The sequence below is a fragment of the Salmo salar genome, chromosome 04, assembly GCF_965601325.2.
Source record: "Salmo salar chromosome 04, fSalSal1, whole genome shotgun sequence".
Classification (NCBI taxonomy): Eukaryota; Metazoa; Chordata; class Actinopteri; order Salmoniformes; family Salmonidae; genus Salmo; species Salmo salar.
This window is the reverse complement of record NC_138294.1, coordinates 25,165,475-25,192,804: the sequence shown is the minus strand read 5'-3', so window position 1 is coordinate 25,192,804 and position 27,330 is coordinate 25,165,475. Positions and strand designations below refer to the sequence as shown.

The window sequence follows — 27,330 nt, the reverse complement described above, 5'->3', positions numbered from 1 at the left end:
ACTTGAAGTATGAGCGAACTACATGATATTTACTGTGAAGCCATCCAGGTTACATTTGGGCAAATCGTAAAGGAGACATTTGCATTCATATTACATTTTTCTGCAAGATTATCATAAAATCTGTATACTTGGACTTTGATTTAGCTTTTCCAACATTTGCAAAACAACCTGTTTTCATAACTTCATAACTCTGAATATTCTTAATTTTTGTCCGAAAGGATAAGGCATGCTGTCGCAAAAGGTTAGCACCTACATTTTACGACATATACAGGGTTTCTGGATACTCCCGTAAAGCCCAGCTCACTGGCTGTCTATGTAGCTTTGTTTGACCCCGATTAGTGCTTATTTGACAAAGATAGTCAATCAAATGAAGACCGGCCGCGTCATCGGCGTGGCATGAAGGCGTCGCTCTCTGACCAAATTTGGTGTCCTATAGGATATACTATACCCCTAATGAAATAGTGAAGTCTGGTTACGTTCTAGGTTCTCTGAGGAATGCATACAAATGTGATTTGACCGGTTGAAACAATGTTTAGGGTTAGATTTTCACGGATTCCTTTCTTTGCAAATTGAACGAGTAGAAATACAAAATTGATCGTGCATGCTATATGGACCTTTTTAGAACATGAAAAAGCGACACTTCATGTTATCTCTGGGATCCTTTGGATGATAAATCAGAGCAAGATTTCAGAATGTGAGTACACATTTCACCTTCAGAGGTGAATTTATCAAACCAATCGCGGTGAAAAAAGTGTTTTGTTAGGAGCTCCCCACAAACAATAGCATGGCACTTTTTTTTTTTACAGTAATAGCTACTGTAACTTGGACAGTGCAGTTATATTAACAAGAATCTAAGCTTTCAGCCGATATAAAACGCATATGTATCGAGCTTTGTTGTTTCTCTAAAATCTGCAATCGTGACACAAGGCGCTGCATGATTTACAACTGTCCCGTTGTTAAAGGAATTTTATATCTCGATGAAAATAATCAATTCGCCTTGACTAATGCCCAAGGTTTGTAAGACAATGGGTTAAATAATTACGCAAGGACTCAGCTTTCTGCAAAAGGTTTCTGTAGCTTTATTCATGAGAACGTTCTGGCGTCAGGATAACAAAACAGTCATTTTATAGTTCTTGCTTACTTACGCACATGCATTTACACACAAACTGTTGGTGACCTGCAACCCCCCTTGACTTCTCACGCTGCTTATCACATTCTAGCTCAGCCTCTTCCTTTCCCTCAAGGTTAGGAACCATTTGAAGTTTTACTACCTTTACCATCTGTCCCCTGCTCTCTAATACTAATTACATACACACACATTTCTTTCCCTCTCCAGTGGTTCCTGGACTTTCTGGAACTAATCAGATCAATCGATCACTACATTGATCATTACATTGATTATTCATTAACCATGCTGTATGACTAATAATTCATCATGGTTTATTGATTCATTTACCTTTATTAGATAATTATCTTATCAATTCCACCCTTAAATGATTCAATAATTCACCATGATGATCAAATACTATATGAGAACCCTACTAATCACATGCTTTATGTAAACACAAATAATCACACGCTATATGGAAACACAAATAATCACACGCTATATGTAACTTAATTGTGATACAAGGATTAACCTGTTATGGATAGGGGGCAGTATTTTCACGGCCGGATAAAAAACATACCCGATTTAATCTGTTTATTACTCCTGCCCAGAAACTAGAATATGCATATAATTGTTTGATTTGGATAGAAAACAGCCTAAAGTTTCTAAAACTGTTTGAATGGTGTCTGTGAGTATAACAGAACTCATATGGCAGGCCAAAACCTGAGAAATTCCAAACAGGAAGTGCCCTCTCAGACCATTTCTTGGCCTTCTTTAGCCTCTTTATTGAAAACAGAGGATCTCTTCTGTAACGTGACACTTTCTAAGGCTCCCATAGGCTCTCAGAAGGCGCCAGAACGTTGAATGATGACTCTGCAGTCCCTGGCTGAAAAACAGTAGCGCATTTGGATAGTGGTCGATCTGAGAACAATGAGATGGGTGTGCACGTGAAAAGTCCATTTTACATTTTCAGTCTTTGAACGAAAACGACGTCTCCCGGTCGGAATATTATCGCTATTTTACGAGAAAAATCGCATAAAAATTGATTTTAAACAGCGTTTGACATGCTTCGAAGTACGGTAATGGAATATTTTGACATTTTTTGTCACGATACGCGCCGGCGCGTTACCCTTCGGATAGTGTCTTGAACGCACAAACAAAACGCCGCTATTTGGATATAACTATGGGTTATTTGGAACCAAACCAACATTTGTTGTTGAAGTAGAAGTCCTGGGAGTGCATTCTGACGAAGAACAGCAAAGGTAATCCAATTTTTCTTATAGTAAACTTGGTGGGTGTCAAAATAGCTAGCCTGTGATGGCCGGGCTATCTTCTCAGAATATTGCAAAATGTGCTTTCACCGAAAAGCTATTTTAAAATCGGACACCGCGATTGCATAAAGGAGTTCTGTATCTATAATTCTTAAAATAATTATGTTTTTTGTGAATGTTTATCGTGAGTAATTTAGTAAATTCACCGGAAGTGTTCGGTGGGAATGCTAGTTCTGAATGTCACATGCTAATGTAAAAAGCTGGTTTTTGATATAAATATGAACTTGATTGAACAAAACATGCATGTATTGTATAACATAATGTCCTAGGAGTGTCATCTGATGAAGATCATCAAAGGTTAGTGCTGCATTTAGCTGTGGTTTTGGTTTTTGTGACATTATACGCTAGCTTGAAAAATGGGTGTCTGATTATTTCTGGCTGTATACTCTCCTGACATAATCTAATGTTTTGCTTTCGTTGTAAAGCCTTTTTGAAATCGGACAGTGTGGTTAGATAAAGAAGAGTCTTGTCTCTAAAATGGTGTAAAATAGTCATACGTTTGAAAAATGGAAGTTTTTGGATTTTCGAGGAATTTGTAATTCGCGCCACGCCCTATCATTGGATATTGGAGCGGTGTTCCGCTAGCGGAACATCTAGATGTAAGAGGTTAAACAAGACCAATACATGAATATTCCTCCTATACTCATCAATGACAGTCCTAGGCCTATTTCCAATTATGACACTTTGATTCAGGATTTTCATCATCATTTTCATTAAAGGAACAGTCTATCAAAACGTTGAAAATTCAATCTAAACGTTAAATTGTTTCATCAAACATTGGCATCTCAAAAATAAAACAGAGCCATCGTCCTGGCCTGGAGGCCTGCATTCGCCATCCCACTGATCGGAGCTCGGAATCGGTCCATATCTCACCAACTGCTGCGTCATCGATCTCTCTAGAGTCCTGGTGATTAAACCTCTCACACATGGGACGAGACAACATCCACACAACACAAACACACTCATACAGGTGAAAGCAGCCCATAATACAGTTCTTACAACACTTTTCCATTTCCCAAACATGGGCTGTGTTATCAGGAATGTACGTACAGCAATGAACCTAATCATTCTACCTACACCGCCCTCTTCTGCCAATAACATATCGAGAGTCAGTCTATTTTACCAGGTCATGAGGGAGGTGGCGGATAATTGGTCAGAGAACCTCTTTACTGCATCCCCGTTTTCATTCATGAATCTCTGTTGATTATAAAAGATGTCATTAATCCCATCCACATTTTTATTTATTGTCAACCACCAAAATAATGTAGTGTTAAAGCCTTCACATATTTGATTCATAGCTTTGTATTCATCTGGAACTTCCCTGAGGATGCCAATAGCATCCATCTAGACAAAGATACTCCCATCCTGGTCAAAACTCCTCCTGTGCCTACTTTAGCCTCCTATAACTGGCCTCTGATAACTAACTCGAACTGGTTGGACCAATAACCCCAGGGCGCAAGTTCCTAACCACCCTTTGTGGTAATTTCTGTCGTATGCGTCCTTTACTGGTACTGGCCCACCCTACATCAGTTATAGGTGCTATGAGGTTAACCTGTTAGGGCTAGGGGGCCGTATTGACACGGCCGGATAAAAAACGTACCCGATTTAATCTGGTTACTACTCCTGCCCAGTAACTAGAATATGCATATAATTATTGGCTTTGGATAGAAAACACCCTAAAGTTTCTAAAACTGTTTGAATGGTGTCTGTGAGTATAACAGAACTCATATGGCAGGCAAAAACCTGAGAAGATTCTGAACAGGAAGTGGCCTGTCTGACAAGTTGTTGTTCATCTTGGCTCTTTTTATTGAAGACTGAGGATCTTTGCTGTAACGTGACACTTCCTACGGCTCCCATAGGCTCTCAGAGCCCGGGAAAAAGCTGAATGATATCGAGGCAGCCCCAGGCTGAAACACATTATCACTTTTGGCAAGTGGCCGATCAGAGGACAATAGGCTTAGGCGCTTTCACGAGTCGACCCCATGCTTTATTTTCTTTCGTCTGTTTACCTAAATGCAGATTCCCGGTCGGAATATTATCGCTTTTTTACGAGAAAAATGGCATAAAAATTGTTTTTAAACAGCGGTTGACATGCTTCGAAGTACGGTAATGAAATATTTACAATTTTTTTGTCACGAAATGCGCCATGCTCGTCACCCTTATTTACCCTTTCGGATAGTGTCTTGAAAGCACGAACAAAACGCCGCTATTTGGATATAACAATGGATTATTTGGGACCAAACCAACATTTGTTGTTGAAGTAGAAGTCCTGGGAGTGCATTCTGACGAAGAACAGCAAAGGTAATAAAAAATTTCTTATAGTAAATCTGACTTTGGTGAGTGCTAAACTTGCTGGGTGTCTAAATAGCTAGCCCTGTGATGCCGGGCTATCTACTTAGAATATTGCAAAATGTGCTTTCACCGAAAAGCTATTTTAAAATCGGACATATCGAGTGCATAGAGGAGTTCTGTATCTATAATTCTTAAAATAATTGTTATGTTCTTTGTGAACGTTTATCGTGAGTAATTTAGTAAATTCACCGGCAGTGTTCGGTCGGAATGCTAGTCACATGCTAGTCACATGCTAATGTAAAAAGCTGGTTTTTGATATAAATATGAACTTGATTGAACAAAACATGCATGTATTGTATAACATAATGTCCTAGGGTTGTCATCTGATGAAGATTATCAAAGGTTAGTGCTGCATTTAGCTGTGGTTTGGGTTTATGTGACATTATATGCTAGCTTGAAAAATGGGTGTCTGATTATTTCTGGCTGGGTACTCTGCTGGCAAGCGTCCCACCTAGCCCATAGAGGTTAAGAATTTTCTCCTGTGCTTTCAAACCTAAGTCAGTCACATTAACGATTACCTTTCAGCCATTAAAATCATCTTAGTTCTCGGTGCCATTCTTGTATCTATAACACTGGTGCTCATCAGGAGTTAAGGTGAACCCGAGGTGGGTTGGCTGAGTACTTCAATCTGGCCAACCCCAATTCCTGTACAGTTGTCTGCTTCCCCAGGAAATTGTTTAATGTTTACCTTAAATTCTACATCTTGATCTTCTTTGATTCCTTATTCTGTATGTCACTCATCAGTGTATTATATAGTTTATCTTTTACGTCTTCTCAATGACAACGGTATCGTATGATTAGTACCGGAAGGTGGTGGATCTGAATGTATCAGAAAGGTTACCAAAACTATGATGCAGCTCGGAGTCTCTACTCTTCCCAAAAACCGCCAACCCTCTCCTGCCCTTAGTCTCTCTGCTAGGTACCACCCCATACTCACACCTCTAGGAGCACACACAGTGATGAACGGTCGGGATAGGAAATCTTCGTTAAGGAGGTAACCCCCGGACCCTGTTGGTACTCGGTTCTTCTCCTAACTCTGTGTGTGATCAGCAGTGCTCATATGTGTACATACCTTCTTGCAGTGGGTAACGTGGACCCAAATGACTCTTTCAGCTTTTCTAATGGCAAAGGCAGTGGTTTAACAGAACCTGGTATGGGCCTTTCCAACGGTGTTGCTTCCAGTTTTTTCTCCTCGGGGACTGGATCCACACCCAGTCTCCTGGTTGTACTGAGTGAGTCACCTTCTCCTGTAATTCACCTGTTGGACACAAAATCTTGGACATACGGGTTTGGTTAAAAAACAGTCTTCTCACTAGTTCTGTTAGTATTTCTTCAACTTCTATGTCTACCTGTTCTGGTATCTCTATTCTCCCTAACTCTGGCATTCTATAGGCTTTACCTCATTAGCTAAAATGTCATCCATCATTTAAAAAGATGGCTCCTAGTAAACCAACTCTCAAGATCATATCTTGACTTAATATTTTAGCTACCATAATCATGTCCACCAAGTAAGTTGGTAACGCTTCTACCCATTTGCTATACTTATCTATTATTGTTAAACACCCCTTTTTCCCCTCATTTCGGAATAGTTCAATAAGTCCAATTCCAAATGTTGGAATGGATCTTCTTACAAAAAAATTGTTTAAGTAATTATCCTCTAGGCCATCACTCTTTCCTAACTACTCTACTATACTTCCCTCCCCTTCATACATTGCTTAGCCTATGTATCAATATTGCTGCGTATCCATACAATGTCTTTGGTAGGATAAGTAAATTATCCTTATGTCAGACCTTCTCTTGTAGGATGCCCCCTTTCATTTTCCACATGTCCAATTCTCCCTGGGGCCTTCATCCTCGGCTATTCTGTAACAATTCTCTGCCAAGTGTTTTATCTTCTTTAAGATTTATCTGTGCTGTTTTGTATGGTTTTAAATGTCTATGTGCTTATCTGTGTAAATAGTAACTTTCTCTCCTTTCTTATTTCACCGGTTCTAGTCAATGTTACTATTTCGGCCTACTGTGCAGAATAGTGTCTGGGCAATGGTTCAGTGTCTAACACCTGAAACCAACTAAGCCCTTTTAGTTAGGGTAACAATTACTTTCAACAAAATGATACTAATCTCCTCCTAGCGAATTTACCAAACATAAACTTAAAATCAAAACTAAAATATATACCTGCCAACGGAGCCGATAGTCTCTCCATGAATTAATATCCTAGAGCTAAATGAACCAAATTCTCTTCCTATCTACTCCTGCTGGCCCCCCACCTTTCTTCCTGCTACTCCCCAACCCTCAAGGTTTCAGCAGTGTAGGGGAGGATTTCTCTGTCTGCCCTTCTATTTATCTGTCTCCAGCTTTTTCTCATAATATGGGTTGTTTCCAAATATTGACTAAATGTCTCATTGTCTCCTTGGTTGCACTCCTGAGTTTTAGAAAAATAAACCTGTCTAGATATTGCATATCTAATTAAATTTATCACAATACCCTCAATGATCCTAGATCACGTACAGATGTCATATATTTCTGTCCTGTTGACCTAAGTCTACCATTATTAAACGTATTCACAACAAAATATGGTAATACTATTATATCAATTCCACAGCCTTGTGTTAAATCTCTTACACTGAATTCAACAACAGCTGACTTCCTAAGGGAAAATCTAGATCATGTAAAAAAATAAATAAAATACCCCTGCTACTGGTCAAAATATTTTCAAATAACATAATCAGATCAAAACGACTAATCTAATTTACTCCACCAAGAAAAATTATTTTACCCTTATTGTTCTAGGAAAATAGACTTAAGGAAGCCTACCCTTAGTCTAAGGCTTTGCCCTTTTAGTCTTCTCATTGGTTCAAATTATCAATTGTGTCTAAGAACTTTAACTCAATAATTATCAGTTCTACAAATTCCCTTAAAATCAATATCACCAATGACCTTAAATTCACCATCCAAATGGCTTTTCAATGTGGCTGATCAGACCACACAGGGGAGCCACTAGAGGGGTCAAAAGTCATACCACCCTTTCAGAACCGTGTTTCTTACTACATTAGACAAATAAAGGCTAAGAACTTTATTCACATTTTGTATCCCAGGTTACCAGAACATTCCCTATCAAAAGAATTTAATGTGTTTATTAAAACTCAGAAAACAAAACTTCCAAAATGCCATGTGTGTATACCCCTTTAAGATATCCTGTCCCTAGGATTTTTTTTCCCAAAGAGAGCTAAGCGCTCCTTTTCCCATAAAATAACCACTTGGTCAGCGTTTCTTCTCTCTGTATTTGTCTCAACCCCCTCTCTGGCATCTCTTACTTCCCTCAGATCTGCTAGCCCCCACCCTACGAGGTTCTGTTTGATGGCACGACTTATCTCGGGACGCATTCCACTGAGGAAAGCAAATTTCAATTGCTGATAATACATCAATAATCAAATCCATCCACTACCGGGGGTTCTATTAACCCACTATTTGCGTGAACACGTCCTTTAAACTCTCTAGGTATTGGCTTATAGTCTTATGAAATGTCCAAGGGTTTAAAAAAATATCATGTATATCGCCACAATTCTGTCGCAATTATTAATTTCCGCTCCTTATAATTCATTAGATTTAGGTAACTGCCTTTTCCTTGATTCCGTCATTCCAATACAACTCCCATTCTCTATAAATCCTTTAAGCAGGCCATTTAGACCACAAAAACGTACTTTATCGAATTCGCCTTTCCATTTAAACTAAACATGCTATCAAAACGTTCGGTTTCTATCTTAAACAAACACTAACAACCGTATGGTTCCAGTCATAACATAACAATAATTAAATTACATTTTAGTCCCATGGTGCATGGGCTGGGTACCGAACCCGGGCCCCCCGCATGGCAAGCAAGAATTTTACCACTTAACCACTCAGGCTATTGCTTCGAACTGCAATTTTTGTAGTTGTGTCCTACTCAGTCACAATGTTTACAGGGTGTTTTACAGTTTCTGGCGAAATGTCCTGTTCTATCTCAATTAAAACACCGCTTCTCTCCATCTTTGTCAGCGCGTCTCCCTGTTTTTCCCCTTCTGTCTACAGTGACTGTCTCTATCCACTTTTCTCAATAAGTTTGCTAAATCCTGTTCTCCTCTCTGTCTATCCCTAAACTGTCTCTGTCTACGGTTCCTTGGTGGGGCCTTACAATCCTCTGCCATGTGGCCGGTTATATTGCAGTCGTTGCACTTTCTGTCCTCGGGTTCTATCCACTTTCTACATAAGTTTGTTAAAACCTGTTCTCCTTTCTGTATCTCTTCCTCTCTACCTCCCTCGGCTCCCTGAGGACCAGCATATGGGGGAGGGGGTAACGGTACGGGCGGCACTTGATGTGGTTGCCTCCGTCTCACTACCACCTCGTTATCTGGGTTCTCCCGCCACCCCTGGTCAGCCATGGAGGGGTATAATTTGGGTTTAGATGGTGTCTCTGTGGGAGCCGTGGGAGTCCTCTCTGTCTGCTCCTGGCTACCCAAATCCTTGTTAGTAACGCCCTTAACCCTGGCCCCCTCCGCTCTCTTTCTAGCTTCTGCCAGCCATACCCGAACAGTGTCAAGGCCTTCTGTGCGCTGCTTTTCTGTCTTATCCCCACAGACCCTATGTATTTGTTTTACCATTAATTCCAATCTTTCAACATTTAAACATCCATCAAAATCGTATTTATTCCTCCATTTCGGCCCAAAATAAATGTTCCTCTTATCTTTTCCCAGCATAAAACGTTCATCTCCCGTCAATACTGGGATCTCCTTAGAGGATTTACTACCCATGTTGTTAAAGTACACTCGTATTTATTCTGCTTCTTCTCCCAATCTAGAATTTTAGAAGGATTATTCGTAAGAACCTTAACCTATGTGCTTTAATTTAAAAAACTCTGATTCAATTACAATCTGTGTGTACTTGCTATTGATCTCTGTGTGTGCTGTATTTTCCTTTGTCCATGTCCTACTGGTAATTTCCTCTAGGATCCCAGAATAATAATTTATTTTATGACTTTTGATAGATCCATTAGGTCTCACATGTATATGGCTTTTGACCCTCTTGTCTATCTCACACGCAATTATCCTCTTACCCCTGTGGAAACTTCCCAATGTGTATCTCTTTAATTCCTGAATGATCTTTTATTCTATGTGCTTTTTTTTAAACTCTGATTCAATTACAATCGGTATGTACTTGCTATTAATCTCTATGTGTGTGCTGTATATTCCTGTGTCCATGTCCTATTGGTAATTTCCTCTAGGGTCCCAGAATAATTTCTTTCATGACTTTTGATAGATCCATTATCCATCTCACACGTAATTATCCTCTTACCCCTGTGGAAACTTCCCAATGTGTCTATGTGTTGTACAATCTATGTGTATCTCTTTCTTGAAACTTTATCTATAGCGGTGATTTTTGATCGGACATTAGGTCGCATACGTATGCAACTATAAACTATTTTCCAGGGGTTGTAAAGCCCTAGTTAACAGCCTATTTATCTGTTGCTTCATGTAACTTTTGACAATAATATCTGTATCTCACTCCGCCATATTAGGTTTCCCTTCTTCAATGGATAATCAGACCTAGGTTGACCATCGGAAGATCTGACCATCCCCTCCTAGACGTATTTAGACAGGCGACCTATATTAATGTAATCATGTCTCTGTTCTCCTCCCTCATTATTATATTACTATATTTCGCCTTCCAATTTACGTTTCCGGCCAATGTCTTTCCACCAATTTTACGTTTTAGGTACTCAACATTTAGCTAGTTTATATTGGTAGTGGCCACAGATACCATGGAGTCATTTCAGACCCCTCCTCCTCCTGTTTGAACTTATACCCGATTCCTATCTTCCATTTGCACAGAATACTTGGTTCCCTTTAAAACATTTTTCTCCACACAAACTTAGACAGGTCACCAGATACAAACTCCCTTCCGGATAGTTCCAGCGTCTAACACCTAGAGTACATTAAAACCTCTACTTGCTCCCGCCTTTCACTCTCACATCAATCGCTTTTGCCTTTCACTCTCACCTCAATCGCTTTTGCCTTTCACTCTCACATCAATCGTTTCCTCATTTAATGCCAACACACCGTTGTATCCTTCATTCCATCATGCAATGCAGACACACAGGTGCATTACTCATTTCATCATGTAATGCAGACCTACAGGTGAATCACTCATTTCATCATGCAACGCAGACATTCAGGTGCTACCACTCATTCCTTATTTAATGTAATCATACAGGTGCTATTCCCCAAAACAATGAATAAAGCTTACTAACCTTGTTATTTGCAGCTGAGTTTTTCAATGTTCGTTGAATCTCGTCACCACCTCTGTCGCGTACCAGTTTGCCACCGGCCTGTAAAGAACCCACAGAAAAGGGCCAGGTCTTTGATTTACGGATATTTAATCCGCCCGTGCACGGTTTCAGTGTCTCTTTGGAACGACAGCGGCAGTTTTTGAGATCCCGGTCGAAGGACCAATTGTTAAAGGAATTTTATATCTCGATGAAAATAATCAATTCGCCTTGACTAATGACCAAGGTTTGTAAGACAATGGGTTAAATAATTAGGCAAGGACTCAGCTTTCTGCAAAAGGTTTCTGTAGCTTTATTCATGAGAACGTTCTGGCGTCAGGATAACAAAACAGTCATTTTATAGTTCTTGCTTACTTACGCACATGCATTTACACACAAACTGTTGGTGACCTGCAACCCCCCTTGACTTCTCACGCTGCTTATCACATTCTGGCTCAGCCTGTTCCTTTCCCTCAAGGTTAGGAATCCTTTGAAGTTTTACTCCCTTTACCATCTGTCCCCTGCTCTCTAATACTAATTGCACACACACACATTTCTTTCCCTCTCCAGTGGTTCCTGGACTTTCTGGAACTAATCAGATCAATCGATCACTACATTGATTATTCATTAACCATGCTGTATGACTAATAATTCATCATGGTTTATTGATTCATTTACCTTTATTAGATAATTCTCTTATCACCCGTTAACGGGACGCCTATCCCTAAGGTTTTAAGGCACTATAATTTCCTCATAAACTACCAGCATCAAACAACAGGACAGGGTTGTCACTTTTCATCAGTGAACCATTTTTACAGACACCATCACACCAACCACCATCATATCATCTACTCTGCCTCATTATACTTTACAGTACCAGTCACAAGTTTGGCCACACCTACTCATTCAAGGTTTTTCTTTATTTTTCTACATTGTAGAACAATAGTGAAGACATCAAAACTATGAAATAACACATTTGGAATCATGTAGTAACCAAAAAAGTGTTAAACAAATAAATCTATTTTATATTTGAGATTCTTCAAAGTAGCGACCCTTTGCCTTGATGACAGCTTTGCACACTCCATGTCTACTGACTGTAAGAGATACAGAGTGAGAGGATGTTGGATCAATAAATCTGATATGAGGACCATGCATCTTCTGAATGGGCAATGAGGGATTGCTATGAGTTTTATGCAAACAAATTATTTGATTTGATTACTTGATACTATTTAATGGTTTTGATAATTCAAAGGCATTATCCCACACTTAAAAACAAATGAATCAAGACCTGGGCCCGTATCCACAGTCTCAGAGTAAGAGCGCTGATCTAGGCCTCCCGGGTGGTGCAGTGGTCTAAGGCACTGCATCGCAGTGCTAGCTGTGCCACCAGAGATTCTGGGTTCGAGCCCAGGCTCTGTCGCAGCCGGCCGTGACTGGGAAGGCCCATGGGGCGGCGCACAATTGGCCCAGCGTCGTCCGGGTTAGGGAGGGTTTGGCCGGCAGGGATATCCTTATCTCATCGCACACTAGCGACTCCTGTGGCGGGCCTGGCACAGTGCACACTGACCAAGTCGCCAGGTGTACGCTGTTTCCTCCGACACATTGGTGCGGCTGGCTTCCGGGTTGGATGTGCATTGTGTCAAGAAGCAGTCCGGCTTGGTTGGGTTGTGTTTTGGAGGACGCATGGCTCTCGACCTTTGCCTCTCCCGAGTCCGTACAGGAGTTGCAGCGATGAGACAAGACTGTAACTACCAATTTGATACCACGAAATTGGGGAGAAAAAACTGGTAAAAAAAAAAAAAGAGCGCTGATCTAGGATCCCCACCTGTCTTTACTGTATTAACCTGTATTGGCTCTGACCCAATACCATTCAGACAGTAGTTCAGTGGGCTAAACCTCTGTGGGTTCAGACGAGGTGTAGTCGGGTTGTCTTCCATGACCTTGAATCCCCGAGCTGCCCCAGACCCTCCTCCTTCACCAGGGATTTCGATGAGTATTATTCAAATGTGTTAGTTGATTTGATTACTTGACACTCTTTATTGGTTTGATCATTCAAAGGTATGGTCCGACACTTAAAACAAAATGAATCAATACCTGGGCCTGAATCCACATAGTAAGAGTACTGATCTAGGATCAGGTCCCCACCTGCCTACATAGTCTTTAAAAGGCGAAACTGATCAGCACTCCTACTCTAAGATACTTTGTGGATATAGGATCTGACCTTTTATTTTCTTTATTGAACCTTTATTTAACTAGGCAAGTCAGTTACGAACAAATTCTTATTTACAATGACGGCCAAACCCGGACGACGCTGGGCCAAATGTGCGCCGCCCTATGGGACTCCCAATCACAGCCGGATGTGATGCAGCCTGGATTCGAACCCGGAACTGCAGTGACGCCTCTTGTACTGAGATGCCGTCTTAGACCACCGCGCCACTCGGGAGACCTAATACCATTCAGACAGTAGTTCAGTGGGCTCACCTCAGTGAGACTGTGTGTGGTCCTGTGCTGCTCAGTTGGTTCCTCTGTGGGTTCAGGAGGAGATGTAGTCTGGTTGTCCTCCATGACCATGGTCCTCTCAGCGTTCCCCAGACCCTCCTCCTCCACCAGCAGCACCTCCAGACCCTCCTCCTCCTGGAAGAGACAGGAGATACAGATTACACAGACATACACTCCCTCAGGTACGTACACACAGATAAACACACTTTCAACATGGAGTGTTTACCCATCCCCACTACATGAGTCCTGTACTGTAGTTACAGAATGACTTTGTTGTTGAACCCATCATGGTGGACATAAATATGATGTGGGTAAATAGTCAGCTATGATAAGTCAAGTCATCATCAGACAAACCTGACTAAACTATTTTGACATGTACAGTAGGTGTTTGTTAGTATGTAGGTATATTTAGTAAGTGTATATTAGTTATAAAGAGCTGTTGTATGTATGTATGTAGAACAGGGTGAGATCAGATGTGATGTATACTAAAGAGAGTCTCAATGAAAGTCTTAGAATAAAAAGTCAAATTGTTTTATTACACAACCATGATTTAAAAAAATATATATCGTCATGAACTGCATTCATTTTCTCAAAGTGTTGTGGGAAAATAATTTTGTTAAACGGAAATAACGAAGTAGGCATTTGTGAACATGATATGTGACTTGCTTTATCATAATCAGTCCCATTAACCACAAAACACATTTGGAGTGTTATACAGTGCTGGAAATGGGAGAATGTTAGCTTTCTGATTAGACCATCATGAACAACATGATCAACTCGTGCTTGTTGCACCCTCGACAACTACTATGATTATTATTATTTGACCATGCTGGTCATTTATGAACATTTTAACATTTTGACCATGTTCTGTTATAATATCCACCCTGCACAGCCAGAAGAGGACTGGCCACCCCTCATAGCCTGGTTCCTCTCTAGGTTTCTTCCTAGGTTTTTGGCCTTTCTAGGGAGTTTTTCCTAGGGAGTTTTTCCTAGCCACCGTGCTTCTTTCACATGCTTTGCTTGCTGTTTGGGGTTTTAGGCTGGGTTTCTGTACAGCACTTTGAGAATATCAGCTGATGTACGAAGGGCTATATAAAAATAAATTTGATTTGATGATAAATTTGATTTGAACTCTACTCCAAATTACAAGAAAATGACGTGCCATTACATGCAGAGTATCACCAAGCCATGTTGAGAAAAACGCAGTCAGTTTGCAGTTACTTTTAAAGACATTTATTCAAATAATGAATAACTATTTACTTAATACAACACATAAAATCCATTGACATGAGTGCCCATGTTATTTTTCTCTTATGCTCACACACACAGATTTAAATTGCATCTTGCTCCAACTATACAGATAGTGTCTGTCTACATTGTTGTTGCGCACACACGTGCACGTATATGGACACACGTGCACATGTATATGTGCACACAATTGTAAACAAACTTCATATACAAAAGTATGTGGACACCCCCTTCAAATGAATGGATTTGGCTATTTCAGCCACACCTGTTACTGACGGGTGTATAAAAGAGCACACAGCCATGCAATCTCCATAGACAAACATTGGCAGTAGAATGGCCTTACTGAAGAGCTCAGTGACTTTCAATACGGCACAGTCATAGGATGCCACACTTCTAACATGTCAGTTTATACAATTTCTGCCCTGCTAGAGCTGCCCCAGTCAACTGAAATAGCTGCCCCGGTCAACTGTAAGTGCTGTTATTGTGAAGTGGAAACGTCTAGCAGCAGCAACAGCAGCAGCTCACCCGCAAAGTGGTAGGCCACACAAGCTCAAAGAACGAGAACCTCAAATCGTCTGTCCTTAGTTGCAGAACTCACTATTGAGTTCCAAACTGCCTCTGGAAGCAACATCAGCACAAGAATTGTTTGTTGGGAGCTTCATGAAATGGGTTTCCATGGCCGAGCAGCCGCACACAAGCCTAAGATCACCAAGCGTCGGCTGGAGTGGTGTAAAGCGCAGCGCCATTGGACTCTGGAGCAATGGAAACACTTAACCATCTGGCAGTCCGACGGACGCATCTGGGTTTGGTGGACGCCAGGAGAATGCTACCTGCCCCAATGCATAGTGCCAACTGTAAAGTTTGGTGGAGGAGGAATAATGGTCTGGGGCTGTATTTCATGGTTCGGGCTAGGCCCCTTAGTTCCAGTGAAGGGATATCTTAACGCTGCAGCATACAATGACATTCTAGACGATTCTGTGCTTCCAACTTTGTGGCAACAGTTTGGGAAAGACCCTTTCCTGTTTCAGCATGACAATGTCCCACGTGCACAAAGCGAGGTCCATACAGAAATGTTTTTTTGAGATTGGTGTGGAAGAACTTGACTGGCTTGCACTGAGCCCTGACCTCAACCCCATCAAAACACCTTTGGTCTGAATTAAAACGCCAACTGCGAGCCAGGCCTAATCGTTTAACATCGGTGCCTGACCTCACTAATGCTCGTGGCTGAATGGAAGCAAGTCCCCGCAGCAATGTTACAACATCTAGTGTAGTGGTCACCAATCTTTGAGTCAAGATCACTTTCGCAGTCAAAAAGCAAGCTGAGATCTACTGCTCAGGCTTTTTTTTTTTTTACATTAACCTCACACAAACAGTATTGTAGGAATGAGGTTTGGGCAGTAGGCCTAATACATTATCACAGCATTTTGTCTATATGATTGGCCTGTCAATATTGTTAATCAGACCATATTATATTTCAAAATAGATCAGTTGGTTTAGCACTTGTGAGGCACTGTGGAGCATGAATTGAAATAATTCGTTTATTTTTTATTTTATTGGACTGATGGTACCTGCAGCTGATGGTCAACGAGGTCAAATCAGACATCAGTGATCTTCAGGTCAAAGTTGGGAGCTCTAGAAAGATGCCTGAGTTTTCGACTTGGAATTCCGAGTTGGATGACCATTCAAAAGTATTTTTCCCAACCGCCTCTCACGGTCCCTGCTCTCTCCGTCCTTTCCTCCGGTGAGACTGATGACCAGAGGGGACACCGTCTTCCACCTGATGGCGAAACTCGAGTTGCACCGCATCTGCCACATGCACAAATTCATGTTGTTCCTATGACCAGAGAAAGTTAAATATTCCTTAATACTAAAATCGACACAACGAGCTGCTAATAATAATAAAATGCAGGGCTATCGATACTTGGCTTCTCATTCATTGCAGCTGCAGCCCGAGCGGAAGTACGGAGAAGCACGTTTTGTAATAGTGTTGAATAAAAACAGTGCCAGTACTGAATATAAACTTAAACATGAACTCACTCTCGAAAACAGCAGCTCTTTGCTGTATTCGTTGACAGTCTCTCTGTGGTCATGGTTTTAAAAGTTATTAAATCTTACGTAGGCTAGTAGCCTATTAAACTTGGCTGTGGCCAGGGTCATGGAAGCTCTGTAGCCATGACCCTATCCGATTGAGCAGCGCAGTAGGTGCACCCGATTTAGTCACAGATTTGCCGGTCAGCTGGGTAGGCGGAGTTTGTCTCGCGGGAACACTTTGCTTACCCGGTGCGCAGGACTTTTGAATCAAGTGCACCTACCGGCAACAGCTCAACACGATTTTAAAAAAAGGAGTGCAAAGCCTTTATCGTTCATTGGCTTTTCTACAGAAATATATGGTGATCGACTAGGAATGCCTTGAAGATCGACCGGTTGGCGACCACTGATCTAGTGGAAAGCCTTCCCGGAAGAGTGGAGGCTGTTATAGCAGCAAAAGGGGGGGGGGGGGGGACCAACTCCATATTAATGCCCGTGGTTTTGGAATGAGATGTTCGACAAGCAGGTGTCCACAAACTTTTGTTCATGTAGTATACAAGCAACAGAATGAGCTAAAAATGGTCCGAGTAAGCTCTGGTCTCTAAGCAACAACTAAAATGAGAAACGTTAAAGAAAATCTGACAACATACACGCGTCACCAGAGAGTAAGGTCTGACAGTCTCTTTGGATCCGGTTCATGTGGGCTTTGGTTAGTCTTTGCCGCTGGCTTGAGCTGATAAACGTTTGGTACAAATATAAGTATCAAGATTTAGGAAAACACTAACATTTTTGTACTAGCAACACACACAGGACTTGGTCTCAAATGTCAGAAGCACCAGGATGTCTGCCCTCTTAAATCCAGAGATCTGTCCTGGGAGCGGCATCGCATGGACATCGGCGACGTTGTTGACATAGTGGACGATTCGCTGAGTGTCCTCGTAGGACAGCACCTGTTCTGGCGAGACGACCACCAAACCTCTTCTTCCTTTGAGCCTCGCCATGTTCCTTGTAGAACTTTATCACTGCAGTCAGCTTTTTGTAGAAATTCTGAAATCAGAAAATAAATCGTTATTAAACATGCCTTTTAATATGTGCTGAAAGGCACAATGTATTCTCCGCTGTTTTATTTCTATTCATGGTACAGCTTACCACTTTTTTTCTTAAATACCTCATGAACTTAATATTGTTGCAGCCCCAATGAGAACAGAAAACATTAAGTTGTATTACTCTAATGAAAACTTACGTGTCGGAAGGTTTCTCTGCAGATTAGCTGGCTATCAAAGAAATATGTCCTCTGATGTTTCCTTTTTGTTAGTTCCTGTTCGAGGTGACCATTTCCCTGCAGAAGTTCATGGAACCAGAGATCTCGCCAATGAGCACTAGATGTTTTTCCATCTGAAAAATAAGACAATAACAATATATAATTCTTTAACATTCAGTCATCGTCATCTATTCTAGCCAATACATGTTAAAGTAATATAAACACGTTCAATAAAACACACTATGCAACTTGCACAGCTTGAAATGCATGCGTGAATCACACACACACTTTTACTAGTAGTGTAAATGGGTCAGGTTTGATATAAAGTAATGTCATAACTTTATAGATGGCCATTTCATGCATTTATGTAACCTGTCTTTAGGACAAATAAACACCACACACAGGTCCCATAAGTTACTGCAAATGTTTTATGGGTTACACATTCTCGCCCACACCACACACAGGTCCCATACGATACTATCTAGATATTTAGGTTGCATGGGCTACACATCCCCCACTTCACACTCTCCCTTCCAAGCCACACACTCACTCACTCACAGTTGGATTTAATACACTAACAGTTAGCTAGTCAGTCTACGTGTGCCTCGTCACACTGACAGGCAGACACAGAAAACACGCACACATTACACTCAGTCATATAAACTTGACTAATAGTTGAATGGCAAGAACTTACCATTGTTGAGTTAGCTAATTCATCTGGTCACGTCTCTTGACCATCTCCTCGGGGGTAAAAAAAAATAAAAATTAAACAAATATCACGGATTCCCTTTATTGAACTCGCAAGCCTTTTCAATTTCTTGCCCAGCACCACTGACATATTTACCCTCAACCGACTGAAGCACCGTAATTGACGGATCCACCATTAATGGGTTGCCTCCTCAAGGTACTCGCCCTCGACTTCAGTGAGCTTGTCAGAGTCGCTTATGACGTTGCTCTGTAGCGTAGGGTCAAAAAGTAGTCGGCAATACGTTAATGCCACTGATCGTATGAACCAGCTCCCAGCACAACATTACTATTTTTTTTTTTTTAATCTAGCGATTTCACTCTCCCGGGAATCCATCAACGCAGTAGAAAGCTAAGCTAGCTAGCTAAAGTGTAGGCAGTAGTGACAGTGTAACTATGTATGATGGGTTTTGAAGTGCAAGAGAGTGTAGCCTGAGGTACACTTTGCTTTTCCGAGGATGATACAATACAGTAGGTTTGATTGGGAAAACAGGAAAATCATCCGATTTAATAGCCTATTGTTGCTTGATTCAAAACATATAGCTTGCTAGTTTGTAATTCATTCATGATTTCGGAATAGAGGAGGCATTTGATAGTGCAGATTATCTAGTGCCGCGAAAGCCTGGTGTGTTACAAGCTAGCAACCACCAAACAGATGGGAAAGTGCTACGTTTCATCCTACGTTTATAAGTTTAAAACTATATTTATACTGAATTTGGCAATAATACATACAGATGATGAAAGCAAAGACATTGTTTTGTTAAAACCAGATGAAACCCCCAAATAGCAAAATTTACATTTTGACAAAAACACAATTCATATGCAAATTTGTCATTGCGACTTCCGACTGGTTAAAACAGAGCGCGCCACATATAGCCTACACCAGGGATGGGCAACTGGCAGCGCCCCTTTTGTCTGTGGATTAACCCCGTAGAGAAAATTGAAACATTTTCTCTTCAACCCCATTGCAAAATGTGTAGAATTGCAGGAAATGAACTCTAAAACTAAAAAATGTTCTCTTTGCTGTCAAGAAGGGGGCCGCTAAAATGCTTTACTTGCTAAATGTAGCTTAGGGCCCCCAAAAGGCTAGGGCCAGCTCTGACTGAGTTCTGATATTTTGTGGCCCCCATCCCCATCAAAGTTGCCCAACCCTGGCCTGCACAGTACAAACACAATATGTAACAAACTTTTTATGCACAAACATGCCTTATATATGCTTTACTTGCTTTTATATATAATGTCTGGATGCAATATTCTACCCAGAAATATTAAACACTGAAATCTGTTACTCTCATTATTCCAAATGCATGTGAGTCTTTTTCTGCTGACAACAATGAAAATGAATCTTTATATTTAATACATCTAAACATCTGAAGCTATTGAGTGGAATGTTTTTTCTGCTGGTGTATCCTGAGGTAGCTCCTCTCTGAGAATCTCTTCCCGCAGTGCGTACAGGCAAATGGCCTCTCTCCTGTGTGGACCTTCATGTGCATCTTCAGCTGGTGCTGGCGGGTGAATCTCTTCTCACACTGGGGGCAGCTGTAGGGTTTCTCACCCGTGTGGACCCTCTGGTGTCTCTTCAGGTCACCAGCTTGGGCAAAGCGCATGTGACACTGGGTACAGCTGAAGGGTTTCACACCTGTGTGAACCCTCTGGTGCCTCTTCAGAGTGCCAGCCTGGGCAAAGCGCATGTGACACTGGGTACAGCTGAAGGGTTTCACCCCTGTGTGGATCCTCTGGTGGACCTCCACCTTTTGGAGGCAGCTGAAGCCTTTCTTACAGAACATGCAGAGGAACCGTTTCTCTTTAATATTGCCTGATGTGGCTCCCCCTCCCTGAGCCTGGGCTCTAGCCCTGTCGTTTGAGTTCAATACCTGATCGAAAAGGACACGGCTGTGTAAATCGGAAGGCCCCATCAATGTGGACACTGGGTCACAATCCCTGAATGTGTGTAAAGGGGAGTGGGTCGTGACATTTAGATTTGTCTCTAAGCTTTCCCTGTAATCTAAGACATCTCTGCCCTGTGAGTTTCCGTCTCCTACGTGACTATTTGCATTCCATGTGGGAGGAACATCGCCCTCCACTTTCACAGTCACTTCATCTACGACCAGACCCTCCCCTTTCTTATCTAGGCACCCTTCAGAGTATACACTACTACTGTACTGGTTCCAGTCCCCTCTAGATAGATCAGTTTGTGTCTCTAAACCCAAGGATATGTTGCCAGGGTCCATCTCTGTAGCGTAAGAACAAGATGAATCATCACCGCCAGTGTCTAAAGCATTACCATCACCATCCCCACGGGAATTAACCGTTCTCTGGCTCTGGTGAAATACTGGTAAGTACTCTGAGCCGGGAGCAGGAAGACAGCCCAGTCTCCCCGGCCCCAGTCTCTTTGGGTCTGATCTGTGGTCAGATCCTGTTTGTAAGAGACTGTGTGTTACAGTTAAAGTCTTGGTGTCTGTCTCTGACTTGAGGACGGTGTTCCGCATTCCACTGACCTCCGTGATGCTGCGACGGTTCCTTGGCTGTGCTTGGGCGGTGGTGGGGTCCTCTCTGGCTACAGAAGGCGCGTCAGCCGTTCCAGTCTGGATGTCTCTGCTGTGCCGTGGGTCCTCCTCTCCTTCAGACCTCTCTAGCTTGACACCAGGACCAGCAGTCTCTGCAGACTGACACAAGAAGAGAGGTTATTACCGGTACATTAGTTGAATTGGATAACAATGTGAAGTCTCACAAAGCTCACCTATGGCAGATAAATGAGGATATACTGTACATGTAAGCAAGTGAATAGCTGAGGAGAGCGTTCTGAAATAAACGGGCCACATTTAATTTACAAAGTAACACATTTTTTATGCAACACTATTATACTAACCTCTGTTACAATAACGTGCTGGGATGAGGTTCTACTCCCCTCATCAACAGTGATTGGTTGGTCATCTCTCCATTCATTGTGTCCCACTGGCTTCACAAAGGTCCTGTAGCCTCCAGTGAGATGTCCTTCACCTGAGAGAGTGATTGGGGGAAAAGCGGTGGTTAGGTTAACTACTGTCAATGCTCAACATCAGTGCTTGACCGGAGCTGAGAACCGGCACATCAAATTTTCTACTGCTTGAACTCCTGTTCCTCTTATAGAATATTAGCTCAAAAGTATTGTGGAAATCCTGCACACACACACACACACACACACATACATACATACATATATATATAAAACAGTACCTGCACCCAAAATGAGTACTGGTACCTATTTAAGTCAAGCACTGTCAACGGTATATTGTACACTATTGACACTGTCTACAATTAGCAACAATTAGCAAGGATTCTCATAACTTCTTGCTATACTATTTATTGATTTCTGTATTATGTTCCATGTATCATATTGTTTTCATTTAGTAAATAACAGAAAATGCAGTAAATCAAGAATCTGGTTAGAATATGATATTGTTTCTTTGTGCAAGAGAGTTAGTCTGCGTACCAGTTGTTTTAGCTAACATTACACTCCTTGTCACATCTATGGAGCCCAAGGAGTGGAATTAAGTAGATGAACAGAGACAGCAACCAGGCTACAAGATAGCTAGCTAGTTAAGTAAGTAATCTAATCGGGGGAGTTACTGCATACGAATACTGCTCCGTAATTGCCATGGCGCTGTGAGGTATACTCAAAGTCGATATTCACGTATTAAGGAATTCCCCTCGACCACGCCCACAAATTTGAGAAAACAAACATTCTTTCCCATTCACCTTTATTGTAAAAGAGAAAACTTCGTAGTCGATTTTTTTGTTATACAGAAATAACAAAACATGCCGAAAAGCTTCTGTGTTGTTCAATACACATGTAAACAGGTTAAAAAAATCCTGACTTACGGATCGCCACGTAGGAAAATAGAGCCTGCGAAAAGAACCCTGTGGCTTCAGGCTATTCGGCGTGGGAAATGTGGGGACCCGGTGCTCAAGTAGGGTTACACGTGGTAGCTATTTGTGTGGAAAACATTTAATCACATGTAAGACATTTAACTTGTTTAGTATAGTCCATTTGTAACTCCACTCACGACTTGTAGCTGTATAGTACATTTTCTTGTGTTGTTGGTCTTGGCTAGCTTAATGTTCCGGTCGGTAACTAGCTAGCGCTCACTCCACTGACGTAGCTGCAAGCGCCGTCATGAAAAGGGGCATGATGGAAGCCCTACAACATTACATAGTGAGAACACTCTGAAGCAGGCAATGTAAAAAAAAAAAAAAATTAAATGCACTTTTCTTTAATGTAGTTTTGTAATTTACTAAAACTGCAGACAAGAAAATTGTGTTTGAAAAGGGTCAGGTTTTTGCTGTGAGTCAATGGGGTAACCTACAAGCGCCTTAACCTGTTAGGGATGGGGGCAGTATTTTCACGGCCTGATAAGCAAGCGTTCACACCCATGGTCTTTTTTCACATTGTGTTACAGCCTGTATTTAAAATTTATAAAATACATTTTTTTGGGTCACTGGCCTACACATAGTGTATCATAATGTTAAATTGGAATTATGTTATTTTTTTTTTATTTTTTTTTTTTACAAATAAATTAAAATTAAAAGCTGAAATGTCTTGAGTCAATGTATTCAACCCCTCTTATGGCAAGCCTAAATAAGTTCTGGAGTAAAGATTTGCTTAACAAGTCACAATGAGTTGAAATGACTCACTTTGTGTGCAATAATAGTATTTAACATGATTTTTGAATGACTACCTCATCTTTGTACCCATAAAATTATCTGTAAGGTCCATAAGTCGAGCAGTGAATTTCAAACACAGATTCAACCACAAAGACCAGAGAGGTATTCCAATGCCTCGCTAAGAGCACCTATTGGTATATAGGTAAAACATTTAAAAAGCAGACATTGAATATCTCTCTTGCTCAGTTGTGCACCGGGGCCTCCCAGTCCTCTTTCTATTCTGGTTAGAGCCAGTTTGCGCTGTTCTGTGAAGGGTGTAGTACACCGCGTTTTACAAGATCTTCAGTTTCTTGGCAATTTTTCGCATGGAATAGCCTTCATTTCTCAGAACAAGAATAGACTGACGAGTTTCAGAATAAAATTCTTTGTTTCTGGACATTTTGAGCCTGTAATCAAACCCACAAATGCTGATGCTCCAGATACTCAACTAGTCTAAAGAAGGCCAGTTTTAGAACAACAGTTGTCAGCTGTGCTAACATAATAACTAAAGGGTTTTCTAATGATAAATTAGCCTTTTTAAATGATAAACTTGGATTAGCTAACACAACGTGCCATTGGAACACAGGAGTGATGGTTGCTGATAATGGGCCTTGTACACCTATGTAGATATTCGATTAAAAATCAGTAGTTTCCAGCTACAATAGTCATTTACAACATTAACAATGCCTACATTGTATTTCTGATCAATTTGATGTTATTTTAATGGACAAAAAATGTGTTTTTCTTTCAAAAACAAGGACATTTCTAAGTGACCCCAAACTTTTGAACGGTAGTGTACCTAGAAAGACCCACAGCTGTAATCGCGACCAAAGGTGACTCAGAGGTGTGAATACTTATGTAAATTAGAAATGTCTGTATTTCATTATCAATAAATTAGCAAAACATTTCAAAGAACATATTTTCACTTTATCATTACTGGGTATTGTGTGTAGATGGTTGAGAAAAAAGTTATTAAAATCAATTTTGAATCCGCCCTTTAACACAACAAATTGTGGAATAAGTCAAAGGGTTTGAATACTTTTTGAAGGCACTGTAGGTAACCCTTCCAACTGAGACCATTCTAGGCAGAGATCTCTGTAAATATTGTATTGTTTAAGTGTTTTTTTATTGCATTTTTTTAATCAACTTTTGGTTTTGATAATGTGTTGATAAATTAACTGAAATATCTGGTGGTAACCCACGGAATTGCAGAACTGATTATGGCAAGTCAGTTTGTATTTGTCTTGGCTAGCTAGCTCATTGATATGATTTGAATGATGCCGCAACACCAGATCAACAGCATCGCTTTTTGGCCCCCTGCCCCCATTCCTAGCCGTGTGAGGGGATGCAGAGGCTCCCTTTGTAGGGGGTGTGGTGGTCTTACTGGCGCATTTACAGTCACCGAACCATCACCCAGGTGGGTGCTACATTTCAGTGTAGGATGATCCAGCCTACCTATTGAGTAGGAGGAGGAGGAGCTGTGACAATTGAAGACGAGGTGCCAGATGAAGAGTTCCGTGGCCTGTCTGTCAATGTCTCTGCCTCTCTGCCCAGCCTGGCTGTACTACCTACAGTACAGTAAATTCAGAAAGTATTCAGACCCCTTGACTTTTTCCACATTGTTACTTTACAGACATTCTAAAATTGATAAAATAGTTTTTTCCCCTCATCAATCTACACACAAAACCCCATAATGACAAAGCAAAACATTTTTAGGGAAGTTTTTGCAAATATATTAAAAAAAAATAACTGAAATATTACAACATAAGTATTCACACCCTTTACTCAGTACTTTGAAGCACCTTTGGCAGTGATTAGAGCCCCGAGTCTTCTTGGGTATGACGCTACAACCTTGGCACACCTGTATTTGGGGAGTTTCTCCCATTCTTCTCCGCAGATCCTAAAGATCTGTCAGGTTGGATGGGGAGCATCTCTGCACAGCTATTTTCAGGTCTCTCCAGAGTTGTTAGATCAGGTTTAAGTCCGGGCTCTGGCTGGGCCACTCAAGGACATTCAGAGACTTGTCCCGAAGCAACTCCTGCGTTGTCTTGGCTGAGTGTTTAGGATCGTTGTTCACCTTCCAACAGGACCTTCGTCCCAGTCTGAGGTCCTGAACGCTCTGGAGCAGGTTTTCATCAAGGATCTCTCTGTACTTTACTCCGTTCATCTTTCCCTCGATCCTGACGAGTCTCCCAGTCCCTGCCGCTGAAAAACATCCCCACTGCATAATGCTGCCACCGCCATGCTTCACCGTAGGGAGCGTGCCAGGTTTCCTCGAGAAGTGACGCTTGGCATTCAGGCCAAAGAGTTCAATCTTGGTTTCATCAGACCAGAGAATCTTGTTTCTCATGATCTGAGAGACTTTAGGTGCCTTTTGGAAAACGCCAAGCAGGCTGTCATGTGCCTTTTACTGAGGAGTGGCTCCCATCTGGCCACTCTACCATAAAGGCCTGATTGATGGAGTGCTGCAGAGATGGTTGTCCTTCTGGGAGGTTCTCCCATCTCCACAGAGGAACTTTGGAGCTTTGTCAGAGTGATTATTGGGTTCTTGGTCACCTCCCTGACCAAGGCCTTTCTCCCCTGATTGCTCCGTTTGGCCGTGTGGTGAGCTCTAGGAAGAGTCTTGGTGGTTCCAAACTTCTTCCATTTAAGAATGATGGAGGCCACTGTGTTCCTGGGACCTTCAACGCTGCAGAATTCTTTTGGGCACCCTTCCTCAGATCTGTGTCTCGACACAATCCTGTCTTGGGGCTCTACGGACAATTCCTTCGACCTCATGGCTTGGTTTTTGCTGTGACATGCACTGTCAAGTGGTACCTTATATACAAGTGTGTGCCTTTCCAAATCATGTCAAATCAATTGAATTTACCACAGGTAGGCTCCAATCAAATTGTGGAAACATCTCAAGGATGACCATTGGAAACAGGAAACACCTCAGCTCAATGTCGAGTCTCATAGCAAAGGGTCTGAATAAATAAGGTATCTGTTTTATTTTTATACATTTGCAAAATATATGAAAAACCTGTTTTCACTTGGTCCTATAATCAAAGCTGTGGAACACCATCGCCCAAGAACAGCCAGATCCCGACATTTGTTTGTTGAATTGTTTTTAAAGGGACTGTGCGATTCTACTTGTAATTAAAAGCGCTATATACAGACCTAATTCTGGGTAACACATCTGAACATATGTGCATTGATGAACGGGTTGACAGGCACTAACGTTACGCTATGAACGGCGAAAGGCCGTGCATCCTCGTCCTTCGTCTAAATGTACCTCTTGCCATTCCTCTGTATCGGTCGAGGATCTTGACACTACTGGGACTGGCGAGGACGCGCTCTCGCGCTGTCCTTTCTGCGCGCTCCCGTGCCACCTTCGTTTCCAGTAGTTTTCTCCGCAATGCCCTGTTTTCTTTCTGGCTTTGAGTTATTTCCAAACGAAACACTGCATAGTCGTCGTCTACGAGTTTACAGATCTCTGCCACGGCTGCATTCGCTAGAACCTCCATGATGGAGGCTATTTGAGTGTGAAAAATCATACAGTTAGCCATTGTTGGCTAACTTTAGCAGCAAGCTAGTTAGCTATCAAACAAATCCTGTTTCCAACTCGAAATAAACACAACATGGGATGATGATGTGCATTTAAATTAATCATATGTTGAGTTCCAGGACGTTAAAACGTCTAAATAAAAACGCTAACGTGGAAGTTGTTTTTCGTCATGGTTCTCTTCCGTTTACTTCTTCTTCTTGTCCGTTTCCGTCAGACTACACGCTGTATTGC

General features: G+C 41.5%; 1 protein-coding gene across 5 annotated transcripts; it reads right to left on the bottom strand.

The window, feature by feature from the left end:
- Nucleotides 1–1,055: 1,055 nt before the first annotated feature.
- Nucleotides 1,056–27,330, bottom strand: LOC106602423 (uncharacterized). Of its 5 annotated transcripts, none has more exons than XM_082973876.1 (5): nucleotides 26,827–27,328; nucleotides 21,739–21,869; nucleotides 21,368–21,535; nucleotides 13,571–13,723; nucleotides 1,056–12,183 (listed from the first exon to the last, which is right to left on the bottom strand). In XM_082973876.1, the coding sequence occupies exons 1-5, from the start codon at nucleotides 27,098–27,100 to the stop codon at nucleotides 12,094–12,096; spliced, it is 816 nt and encodes a 271-aa protein (XP_082830002.1). In that variant the 5' UTR covers nucleotides 27,101–27,328; the 3' UTR covers nucleotides 1,056–12,093. The 5 variants fall into 5 exon arrangements, 2 of the variants coding, with proteins under 2 accessions (XP_082830002.1, XP_082830001.1); XR_014391973.1 differs by lacking the exons at nucleotides 1,056–12,183; nucleotides 13,571–13,723 and adding exons at nucleotides 14,806–17,911; nucleotides 18,108–18,259 and having other exon boundaries at nucleotides 18,820–21,535; nucleotides 25,414–27,330; XR_014391972.1 differs by lacking the exons at nucleotides 1,056–12,183; nucleotides 13,571–13,723 and adding exons at nucleotides 14,806–17,911; nucleotides 18,108–18,259 and having other exon boundaries at nucleotides 18,820–21,535; nucleotides 26,827–27,330.

Coding starts and splice junctions, on each gene's coding strand:
- LOC106602423 (XM_082973875.1), bottom strand. CDS start 27,100: ATGGCTAACTGTATGATTTTTCACACTCAAATAGCCTCCATCATGGAG. Junction 21,870..26,826: donor ATACAGAGGAATGGCAAGAG/GTACATTTAGAC, acceptor TCACTCTCTCAG/GTGAAGGACATCTCACTGGA. Junction 13,724..21,367: donor ACCGTCGCAGCATCACGGAG/GTCAGTGGAATG, acceptor TGTCTCTTCCAG/GAGGAGGAGGGTCTGGAGGT.